The 12801-nt window shown below is 45.3% G+C and overlaps 1 protein-coding gene across 1 annotated transcript in view; it reads right to left on the bottom strand.

Annotated features, from left to right (window-relative positions):
* LOC126523600 (ovochymase-1-like) overlaps nt 1-12801 on the bottom strand; it is a 93352-nt gene that overhangs the window by 21837 nt on the left and 58714 nt on the right. Inside the window, exons 9-11 of the mRNA XM_072288999.1 lie at nt 9253-9338; nt 5731-5822; nt 4386-4630 (exon numbers count right to left, since the gene is read on the bottom strand). Of these exons, the coding sequence (XP_072145100.1) occupies nt 4386-4630; nt 5731-5822; nt 9253-9338 (423 nt within the window). The remainder of the gene's footprint in view (nt 1-4385; nt 4631-5730; nt 5823-9252; nt 9339-12801) is intronic.

Raw genomic sequence — 12801 nt, 5'->3', positions numbered from 1 at the left:
AGCACGCCAGCATTGTACACACGTAATAGATCACACACGTAATTTCTTGTGTGATGCTCGTGCAGCAGGAACGCGTGCTCGCACAGCTTGCTTCTATAAGAGGCAGTTTGCCCCATACCTTTCCTTTGGTTTACGAACTGCGTGCGCTCGCCGTCTAGAACAATTCCTCAGTTTGCTTTCTTTCTAATCACGCTGCATGTGGAATATTCGCAGCTTCTCGCTTCCACTTAGATTTGCCTAAAGAGTTGATTTACTTTTTCATTACTGCTTTGATCGCTATTATTGTGTCAAGGTGACAGTGTGTTTTGATAAATGTCGTAGGTAAAGACTCGGGACTAAGCGTGACGACTTGAGGTTTGTAGGTTAGGGCGTGTTGGCAGTCCATAACTGAGGTTTTTTAGCGCACGAAAAGGGACGAAAGACAGTGGCAAGACCCGGACACAGCACTAAGTCCGCTGTGTCCGCGTCTTGCCACTGTGTTTCGTCCCTTTTCGTGCGCTAAAAAACCTCAGTTATGGACTTGAGGTTCTTTAGCAAGTGCCTAAAGAAACAAACACGAGCGTCCGTGTATTCCTCTGTACACGGAACGTGATGCCCGCGGCCGGGTATCGAACCAGAGGCCTCTTGTTGACCAGCAGGAAACCCCAACATCTCCTTAAAAATAAAAAAGTGAACCAAAACAAAAGAACATGGAAAAGAGCAGTTAAGCTCAAAGGTTAGTATTGTCGCTAACCTATGTCGCCGGGGCATAAAATATAGTTATCGAACTGCATTATGCTTAACAAAGATCACCTTCGGTAAGTATTGTAAGAATGTCCTAGTAAACTACATCCTATGCCTGCAAATGCCCAAGTCTCATTCATGCTCTAACATTCTCTTCAGTGTTTCTCCTATTTTGAGGCGCATTTTGCCAATCTATCATAAGAAGCCAAGAAACTCTGCCACCAAGGACAACGTAGAGGAAATTACTTGTGCGTAATAAATGAAATAGGAAAACGATAAATGAATGGAAATGAGAGTGGATGCGAAGGTTGTGGGATCGTTCCCCACCTGCGGCAAGTTGCTTTTTCATCCACTTTCATTTCCTTTAATTTATCGTTTCTTTATTTCATTTATTAAGCACAAGTAATTTCCCCTATGTTGTCCTCGGTGTCAGCGTTTGTTGGCTTCTTCTGATATGACTAATAAAAATCGGGCCCCTCGGATAACCCGCTTTCTTCTCGTTTATTCTGCCAGTCCAGTAGTTCGTGACTTATCTGCTCTACTAATCTAAATTTTTTACTCAATAACAGTTTACCCGCCGTGGTTGCTTAGTGGCCATGGTGTTGGGTTGCTAAACACGAGGTCACGGGATCGAATCCCGACAGCGGTGGCCGCGTTTCGATGGGTGCGAAATGCGAGAACATCCGTGTACTTAGATTACTTGCACGCTGAAGAACAGCAGGTGGTCCAAATTTCCGGAGTCGCCGACTACGGCGTGCCTCAATATTAGACGGTGGCTTCGGCACGTAAAACCCAATTTTTCCCTCTTAAATTCAGCCAGAAAGCCAACTACATGAATTTGCTCTTTCAAAATTTACTGACGCATGCACATTGTTTACATTCTTCCAGTGTCCGTTTCGCACCTACTAACCGCTTTTACAATGTTATCGCACAGCGCAAGGCACGCCCACATGTGTCGAAATTTTCTTGAGCGTTGTCGCGATTAAATAGCGAAACAATCTTGCCTGATCAGAGGCAATGGGCTAGGCAAATAATGGTGTGCATTCTGAAGCAAACGCAAGCACCAACGGTTACTTTTATATGCGCGACAAGCGACATCTATAATAGCCGACGCACTTGGCCCGTTCATCAGATTTCGACGAGCGCCGCTTGTGCCTTCCGCTTTTTTTGTGCTTTGAGTGTTCCTCTTTTTCTACGGCACAAGTTTCCCCGATAAAGACTCAACTTCATAACTCACGCCCACACAGGGGCTCCAAAATCCCTATCTTCTAATGTATTTGATGCGGGCAACTGGTGTCCAAGAGATAAAACAGGCCCAATGTTCCGCCGTGCTCTCTAACCCCGCTTACCTCCTCTCATTTCCTTTGCTTTCCGAAGCACTCCCTTCCTTTTCGCTGTTCCCTGGATACGATGATGATGATAATGTTTTATTGGCGTCTGCATTGAAACGGGGCGGTAAAAGAAAGTCCCCTAGTCTGCTTTAGTTACTCAGGTATGCTATTCATGCTTTCCATTCTAGCATTTCTAAATGCGTCTCTTCAATCTATTTTCTTTTCCTCAAAACTTCTTAATCTACATTGTACCGCATCCTATGCCTGTAAAATCCGGTCGTATCAATATCTTCCCTGTTTTTTTTTCACCATACTCTAAACATATATTGCTTTTCTCGACTGCTGACCAGTTCATGCTTACGTTCACATTAAATCGAAGCGCTTCTGGAACGTGTAAGTTACCTAAGGGTCTACCTGGGTGCATCCCTTCGCATTCTATTAGGATGTGCTGAGTGGGCTATGAATTTTCGTTGCAGCCTATATGCGTGTCCTCATCTGTATAGTTGCCTATATTGGCTTCAGTATGTTTTTGTCCTTATATAGGCGGCCGGTACGCGCAGACACCGGCAGGTAATAAAATTTTACGCCGCTTTGCGGTCAAGTCACCAACTGATATCATCGAAAACCTCATGGGCAGCAAAATCAGTCCGGCACACAGAGCTTTGCTGCTTGTGTCGCCCCATGAAACGCGACGTGATTGAGGCACACTGTTCGCTTGTAAGTGCGACTGGAAAAGACGCTACCACGGATCCTATTGACGAATACACGAAGTGCGAACGACAAAAATGAAATGACAGAAGGGGAGCGTGCAATAAGAAAAAAAAAAAGAAATAACCCTGCCACATGAGCTGCCATTGAGGAGAGAAGTGGCTTCAGCCGTAAAAGGTATCTGACGGCGGCGAGTCGGAGTAATGAAATAAACATTAAGGGCTTTGTGCTCGAATGGTCGTTTGAAGGTGAACCCAAGTTGTTTGTCTCTTAGAAAATAGTCGTACACGATGTGTTATAGCGATTGATGGCATGAAATGCGCAATAATGCTTCTCGTGGTAGATTTTAGGTGATCATTTAGCTCCGAGCACGGGGTAAGATAGATGGTGGTAGAGTAAAATGGTGGTATTATATTTTGTCAGAAAACAGGCTTCGTCTTTTTGACTATCTAGGGGTCTTTCATGAGAAATTATTAACAACTTAATTATTAAAAACCAAACCAGGAAGTTTGCACCATTTACTTGTAAAATGCTAGTGCGTTATCTTAGCGCCTTTCTTTCTTTCGTTCTTTCTTTCGTTTTCTCGTTATTGCTTCCTTTTTTTTCTCTTTCTTTCTGCCGTTTACAAAGGAGCTGTACTTATTAGGAAAACGCAATCATGATTGTGTTCCGGCAAGATGTTCCACTGAATTTTTCGTAGTTGTGCGCGCTTGAATGGCGGCGGATGAAACTATGCGGGATGCTGCAGCGAGCAAGCGCACAGTTGTATTTGCGGGCTGTTGATTGAACATAAAGCAGACTTATCATCCTCGCCACGAGACAAGCCGCTGCAGCCGTGCGCTGCCGACACCGATCCACACGAGGGCCATTAAATTCAGCGCCATCTATGATCCTCGTCACGAAAGCATGCTTGCGCTGGGAATACGTGGAACGCCTTCTCAGGCCGAGTCGGTAATCCTGTCTATTTACTCCGTTTCAATGCCTTTCCCAGCGCCTTATTCGTCCGCGTCACGACAACATGACAATACTGTCCTATTCTAATTTTTTTACGTAACATGTACCATTTTTTGTGTTCTTGCAAACTACGCAAGAATGGCATAGCTGGAGCATGTTAGAGGACCTTTCCTTCCTGCAGTGCACTGAAATAGGCTGTGACGATGTACTAAGTGTTTGTACACTATGCAAGTTTTTCTTATCCAATATTTTATTCACGCGTTACCACACAAAAGAAAAAAATTACGAAACTCCCGCACAGTGAGGTGAGAACCTCGCTTGCTGAGGTGAGTGCCAAGTCCTTAGCATTTTCGTCGCGTTTACACATTCTGAACATCGACAAATGTGGTTCTCGCAAGTTGCTATCTGGTTATTACAATGTCAACAAGAGATGTAGTTTTCATACCAAGCATTAATTGCCTTCCTAATGAAACATTTCATAAGAACAACCGCAATGGGTCATAAAGATCTCATTGGTGGAGCATAATGCACATGCGGCAACGTGAAATAGATTTGCGCCGAGGTGTTTCGAGGTGTTTTAAGGCCACGCTCGAGCAGCCAAAAACTAGAGAGCGCGACCACAGTGGATTCCGCAGCATCGGTAATGGTGGTCTATAAGTTCGTTCTCACCGTAAGACTCTCGACCCCATCCGGCGATGACACCGTCCTTTCCCACAAGGTCTTTGGCGTCCAGAGGAAGACAGATGGGCCTCTGAAACTCGTTGTAGTCGACACTGACGACGAGCTCTAGAAGAGCAATGTCGTTAGCCAGGTTGCGCTTCCTGTAGTGCGGGTGCATGTGGCAACGTAGGACAGCTTGGTGTGGGCCGTCAGTGAGACGATGCACACCCGTCTTGACGCTGAGGCTCTCTTGACTGGTACCGGAAATTGTGAGAAGAGATTCAAAACTCGTTCAGCTTGTGCGCTGAACAATACCTCACTGAACTGGTAATAATTCTCGGAACACCGTTGTTACTATTACTTTTGAAGGAGCCGTGAAGTACGCTAAGCCCTCAAAGCAGTTTTCGTGGTATGGAAGCTAGATTTTACTGAAGTACTACGCTATAACTCGACACAGAAGGCACACAAAGAAGACACCTTTACGAAGACACGTCTTACCAATCAAATTCGTGCAGATTCCTGGCCTGAGTCCAAACGGACGATACTTGACTTGCGTGTCCTCTCTACTCCTATTTACGGCCCCTAGCCTCTCCACCCACATATTTTGTGCCTTTTTAGCTCAGTCGGTAGAGCACGAGGATCTTATTCTTAGTGTCGTGGACTCAAGCCTAACGTTGAATGCCAAATCCGTGAGTCCACAGTGGTAGCTTCTGGGCGAGACAGCTAGCTGAGGCTTCCAGACACAGACACCGACCCGGCAAGCGGACAAAAGTTCTACAATTACATATTGTCCAGGGAATAACTGGCGCAGCTTGCTAGCGCAGCTCCCCGAGCATGCCCGGCGTCGCGCCATGTGCCCCTGTGCTTAAAGCTGATAGTGCGCACCTCACAATTTGCTCTAATTGTTTGCAAACAGAGCTCTTTTTCCCCTTTTGCTTTTTTGTCCATCTTTGTTTTTATTGGCTGTAGGTGTCCTATACTGCATGCTAGCAGCTGCTACTACAACACTTCCTGAATTGTCTAAAGGAATATGCTTCATGGTACAGTAACCGTGCTATCATATTATTGGCCGTGGCTACGTCACGTTTGCGTCTGTCAATGTCCGCAACTTTTCGACAGGGCAAAATCTGTTTTCAGCTGTATGCAACCAAAGGTGCCATACTAACTTGCCGCCAGCCGCCGCGTAAGTTACCATTTGTGCAACTTACAGGCATGAAGCACCAGCGCGATATTTACTACATTACTTCTTTTTAACATTGCGTATGTTACCTTTTGTGCAATAGTATAGCGATAAGTACACCAACGTTAAATCAACGTTCGTCACCTTTTTTGCTGACAAAAGGACGCCACTTACCCATCGCAACAGTGAGCGGCGGTCAGGATATGGCGTGGAGAGACCAGGCTACCGACGCAGATGAAATCACTGTACTTGTCGAAGATGGCCACCTGCATTGAAAAAAATATATGATGTTCTACGTGCGAAAACCACATTACGATAATGGAACGCGCCCTATTGGAGGACTCCTGATCAATGTTGATCACAAGGGGGTCTTTAACGTGCACATATGGGAAGATACGTGGGCGTTTTTACATTTCGCCCCAGTGGAAACGCGGTCGCCAGGGCTGCGATTTGACCCCACAATCACAGGGCTTAGCAGCGCAACGTCAAGTAACTACAATACCACGGCAAGTCACCTGAATTGAAACTGCAAAGGATACAACAACAATGTGAAGCTCCCCACCTCCCCCCACCTCTGCCCCAACTCCTCCCTATTACGTCACAAGACATAAGCTGCATGACTTCTCACACTAGAAGACCGCATTCGGTTTCCGCGAATATTTTTTATAACCTACCTCAAACGCATAGTGACTTGTTTTTGGGGAAGGGGCACTCGTATTGACAACAATTGTTCAAAATTTCCTCGTTGTGTTAGTGATCTTGTAACGTGTTCTCTCTTTACTGATGCGATGTCAGATGACTCAACGTCAGACCTCTACTACTGTCCAAAATTGGGCTGCAAAAGTAGCTTTCGGAATGGAATGTGAAGTGCACCTCCAGCCGCGGTGACTCCGTGGACTCCGCCGCTGCGGTTGCAGACAAGCGTCCGCTCTGGATGACCAGCGCAAGCAGAAAGGCCTCAACTCGATCAGCTTTTTCGCGTGTATATTCAGAAGATTGAGATATGAACTAAAGGCGTGTATTCTAGTCGGTCAACTATTGCGAATGGACAAAGTCAATTATTCCTTCGTGCACGCACATTAACGTTCTTCTGTTCAAATGTATTCTAAGACTACCATGCTTGGCAACCAACGTTCTGGTGGAAGTTCATCGAGGACCTATTATGAGAACAGTATACGTGCCGACTAAGGAAATGAACGTGTGTTCATGCCTACCGTGTGCGGGCAGTCCTAGTTCACATGGTCTCTCGCGTGCTTCCGAAATCTGACCGGCGAGCTTTCCGGCCGACACCACGCATCGCACGCTGTATTAATTCAGAAAATAAAGTTGCTCTTTGGGAGTCGCGAGGTGCCCTTTCAGAGGCACCACTCGAGACCCAAGAGTGCGCAGATTATTTGAACGCGTCACCTGCATCTTGTTGATCGTCGCGTATTGGCGGTCACTGTATTGAAGTCGTTCTAACCACGTTAATGGCATTTTCGTTCAACTTATCCTAAAGTTCTTTATCTTGTAAAGCTTGATGCTCAGGTGCCGGGCAAACAATGGCTACAAAATCGCACCGCGAAAATTTGAGGAGCACGAAAGGCAGCAAAACGCTTCCTCTGAGCTACGATAGTTCCTTGGGCAGGGATGAACGTTGGGGCGGCATCTGAATGCCACCGACAAGTCCTGATCCAAGCTCGAACCACGAAGAGAACACCACCGTCGCCAAGCACCAGTGAGCTCGCCGCAGGCTGCAAGGGCTTCCCCCGGAGCATGGACGTTTGCCTGGGACGACCAGGAAGACTGTTACCAAGTCAACGACCACAATGGCAGCACTAGCGTCCCCCATCGTGCTTCAACAACTAAGAGAGCCGCCTACCTTCCGTGGAGCTTCGTCGGAAGATCCAGAAACCTGGATCGAGACTTTCGAAAGGGTCGCAGCCTTCAAAAACTGGACCTCGGAGGACAAGCTGCACCACGTGTACTTCTCCTTCGAAGATGCTGCGAGGACATGGTTAGAGAACCGGGAGTACACCCCTACAACGTGGGACCTGTTCCTCAGTAACTTCCTCAGGACGTTCACGAGCATCGTTTGGAAAGAAAGGGCCGAAGTTCTATTCGAAGCCCCAGTGCAGCTATCGGACGAGAACGCTGCCATATTTACGGAAGAAATAAGCCGCCTATTCCGCCACGCCGACCCAGAAATGTCCAACGAGAAGAAAGTCCGCCTACTCATGTGTAGTGTGAAGGAAGAACGTTTCTGCGGAATGATACGAAGCCCCACCGAACACCGTCGAAGAGTTTCTTCACGTGGCAACCAACGTTGAGAAAACACTAGAAATGCGGAACCGAGAATTCAACCACCGCACGAACTCAACAGACTACGCCGGGGTAGAATCAGTGACCACAGACGACCTGCGTCCAGTGTATAACCAGTTTCTCAATGGGTCTAGTGATGGCTCATATTACCGTAACAATGGGAACCTGCTGGATGTTCTTTAGATATTGTTCGTCTCGGTGAAAAGATTGCGCTTTACCGTGCACGGACAAGCAGGCTTAGGTGTGTACATTACGAAGACTGGCGACATTGACACTAACCTGCTTTCATGTTGTTTTGTTGGAATTGGTGTTGGTTTGATGCTGCGTCCCATAGTCGCATATAAGCTAATCGGAGCGGAATGACTCTCTTGTGCTTGGGGTCAGAGGTCCAATTCTCACGCGAGCCGGCTGAATTCCATTGGGAGAAGAATGCAAAAACGTTCACGCACCGTTTCGGGCCGACAATAATATTCACCTGGAGTCCTCGTCTACGGCGGTCCTCATTACCGTTGTGCTGTTCTTACATTGTTAAAACCACCAACACCAATCAAGAAGTCAGCAATCCATAGCAAATAATTTCAGGTTAGAATGTATATTTGTCCAATATAGTGTTTCAGTATATCGTATTTTATCTGTCTTTGTTATTTGTCTGTAGTAACCTCCTATAGCTCTCCCCGTGCTCCTTTTGTATTTTAATGCGAATGCAGACGGACAGAACGCCTTATTTAGTAGTAGCTGACATGGGAGCTATTGACACGACTGGAGACGATGGTGACACGATTAAATCTACACTTCACTGCACCCGAGCTGCTCTCCCGTTGCTTTGACCAGCCCTCACAAGCGATTTTCCTCTCCTTTTTCAATGCAGAAGACGAAGACGCACCTTCTTTTTTTACAGATACCGCACCCGCGCAATCACCTCGTCGGTGCCTCCGGCATTTATTTATTTACTTGTTCACTTATTTGTACTTGGTTAATTGCTAATAGCCGTTTGGCGGGGCCTGCTTGTCACTGGAACCGCTGCGCTTCTAAGCTGCTAAATGGTTGCTTGTAGTCACAATGCTCGTGACGTCAATTTGATGGTGGCGTGAGCTTCCTTTCTTGGAACCTTCTTTGCAACTTCCTTGAACCCTCTTTGAACCCTCCTTCATTGGAAAAAGGGGCCTTCGCAGAGGCTTTAGTTAGAATATTGAGCGGTTTTAGCAGCTTATACATTGGTATAGTCCCCACGTGATCGTCCCCACGTGATCCATGCACCGAGGTTGTCTTTGTGCATTGTTCATATCTGGTGAGGGAGCCTTTAATGGAAGATTGGACTAGGACTTCTAAGAGGGATACGGGTTATTTTTTGCCGCGGGTCTACAGCGCTTTTGTATCGCATGCAAGTAGACTTACGAGCCACGGGTGTTTGTGCTCGGTGTACTCTTGACCGCCGACAATCCTGGGAAGCAGCTCCTGGGGTTTGCCGCAATCTGCCATGTCTGCCATAGTGCAAAAAATGCTGTTAGAGCTACTCATTCCGAACCTACAATCACTTGGTGTGGTGTATCATTACTTTCATTCGAAAAATTGGATTGACCTCAAATAGGGTTTCTCGCCAATACACATTATAATTTATTCATCCACATCAAGGTTGGGGGATTGTTCTCGATGGCCAGCAATATAATGCGTATACGTAGGAAATGTCGTAGTCAATATTATATATTTTCTTGAAATGGCTTAATGCTTAACTGTCATTTACATGCCGACAACAAGCAAGGCCGAAAAGAACTCAAGCTAATAATCGCTAGGTCTCGGCAATTAACTTCTTTCGATAATGATGTTACCTACAAGATAAACATTATTCTTTAGATCTGCAGAATTATTCTTTGCACCGGGAATTTCGTAATGAAGATTTAGTAAAGTTGTATAAAAACGTAGGTAGCCAAATTTATCCTTTCGCTGGCTGAGCTCCACTCTCTTGCGGAGACTGCTCAATCAGCAGCTGCTGAGGTTGATATCAGCCGGGCCACGCACAACTGGTGGTGCACGGAACGCTGTTTCAAATATTTACCTTTGGCATAGGTTTACGAAAACGCTTGTCTACAAACACAAAATTGAACATGTACAGGTCGCAGGTGCAGCCGTGGACAAACAAAATGCGAACACGAAGGTGCAAAGTAGAGTACCTTTGTCATGTAATAACTCGAGAACACGATCTCCCACCGCTATTTATCCGATCACCAGAGATGGTGAGATGGCAAAACACGAAATTAAGCTGGCCTTACTCGAACAGATGAATCAATAAAAGAAACATTGCATTCTATTTAACACCAACTTGTCATTTACGTTGCCAACGGCTAAAAATTCAATAAATGCGTGGAATCACCGCCTAGGGGTAATTGCCTTGAAAACATAGGCCGGTTTATTGATGGTTGCGGCAATTTCACTCAAGCGTCTACACTTTTGAACAAAATTAGAAGTGGGCTCAGAGTTGGTTAGTATTGGAAACTAAATTCCAGATATTGCTATTGATATTGCTTTCGGTATCTATATACGTAGCCATTAGCTACCAGATGCCGGGAATAACGGCATGCCTGCACACAGAAGGCGCTGATTTGACATAAGCATATCTATACATAGAACAGTTGATCGGGACCCACAGAAGGGACAAATGTCAGCTCGCCGTCATGCTTCCTCGCATTCAATGAACTTTATGTTCGTATCACGAAAACATTACTATTTGACAGGAAAGCAAGTTTTGGCTTTATGCCCTGTTTAGCTTTCGTATAAGGTGAAATTTGAATTGAAGCTGGTGCTGTACCTTCTACATGTTCGAAAAAGTTGTTTAGGAGCATTTGTTCTTTAATGGACATATACCATGGTTTTTATTTGTATGATGAAATGGAATATCTCGAGGAGTGACGAAAAGTTAAGAACTTCATAGAAATCGCTCCTCATCAAGTCACTGATAACATACGGAAACGCCAGAAAGAACTAAACCGTTGAAAACATTTGCCTAGTCGTAACCGATTGTACTTTTTAAGAACGATAGTCCGAAACAGCTTTAGTACGAGAAGCACAGAGTATATACATATATATATATATATATATATATATATATATATATATATATATATATATATATATATATATATCAACACGCGTTCTAACTGTACGTACATTTCTCAACGTCGACACATCACGACATAAACCCGTGCACATGCCCAGGCTGCCTGCATGCATCATAGCTACACCTCACCCTACTAAATTGCACGCATGACATTATTTCACAGCTGCTTGTCAGACCGCCTTCACATGTCAGGAACAATGATCGCGTTGGACTGATCGGCTAGCATGTGCTTCGACACGTCGTACTTTTCCATCGTCACTATTCCCTCTTCTCTACTTCCCTTTTTTTTCCTTTTTACTTGTGTGTAGTTGCAGATCAAAGAAACGCTCCTCACGCCAATCCCTCCGCTTTTAAAGCGAAGCCTTATTTCAAAATCCCTCTCGGGCATTCCTGAACGTTGCTCCTAGGTGCTGTTGCTACCCTCCTGAATAGCTCACACCTTAAGAAATAATAAAAATTCAGTGATGACTTAGCAGTAAGGGCTAAAGAAATGCACTAGCATTTCTTTCCACTTGCTTGAGGCCCCAGATCCATGATTTACGGCATTGTAATCCACCACATCGTAAAATGTTGTTGAGCAGCTCACTCGACACACGTCCTGCGCCTCTTCGAGGAGGGAAGTGCAGCAGACGGTGGTGTGGAGCAGACCACCGTCTGCTGCACTGTATATATATATGGACCTCCACCAAATATTACTGGGTACAATATTTGCAGAGAGAAACCGTAGCTCTATAACAGAGGGAAAAGCGATACCACTGATCAATGCCAGCGCCACATCGTGTTCCTCTTCTCCTCACGTCATTTCATAGCGGCAAACACTACTAGCTAACAATACATACATACATACATACATACATACATACATACATACATACATACATACATACATACATACATACATACATATATACATACATACGTACGTACATACATACATACATACATACATACATACATACATACATACATACATACATACATACATACATACATACATACATACATACATACATACGTGCGTACATACCTACATACATACATTCATGTTCCTCTAAGCTCTCCCGTCCGCTCTATACGTTACTCCGTGACTGGCTTCCCACACATCACACACATACATGGTATGGGAGTTGGCGCGGAGAGGTAGCCGCCGTGGCTATGGTTTACTTAGACCAGCCAGCCGTGGCACTGCGGGATCTCGGGAGCGGCAGCTACCGCGGCTGCGCAGGTCGAGCGCTCTAGCATATTCTATTCTCGCTCAACCTGCACGTGGGCCCGCCTTTTTCTTCGCCTGTTTTAGAGGTGATAGTCGCGCCACTGCTATGGTTGTCCACTTTGATATTCCTAGTGTTAACGCATTGAAAACTTAATTACGTGCCCAATCGTAGGATCGAACCTCCGTCCCCTAGCTAGCAGCCCGATCCTCGAACCATTAGGACACAAACACACGCATACTTCTATCTTGCCAACGCCGCATAACTACTTGAGATGATGGTCGCATGTGTCAAATTGCATAGCACGTGCACGCCACGCCACTGGCTTTACGCCAAACACCCACGAATGAAATGGAGACATTAGTAGCCCTTGCTTAACCTCTTCATGAAAGCTTCACTTCAAATAAATTGCAAGACATGGTTAGATCTGCATAATTTTAATATCATTACAACTTCATCTTCTCTCGTATAATGTTTGTTTATAAGGTTATGTAATTTACTTATTTAGTTATATATTTAATTCGTTCATTCCTGCTAACCACAATGGAACCAAGCAGAATAGGGCAGACATATATGTGTACAGTCACTTTTAAAACATGCTAAAGAAGTTTCTAAGTAGGC

The sequence above is a fragment of the Dermacentor andersoni genome, chromosome 6, assembly GCF_023375885.2.
Source record: "Dermacentor andersoni chromosome 6, qqDerAnde1_hic_scaffold, whole genome shotgun sequence".
Taxonomy (NCBI): domain Eukaryota; kingdom Metazoa; phylum Arthropoda; class Arachnida; order Ixodida; family Ixodidae; genus Dermacentor; species Dermacentor andersoni.
This window is presented reverse-complemented; position numbering and strand designations above follow the sequence as displayed.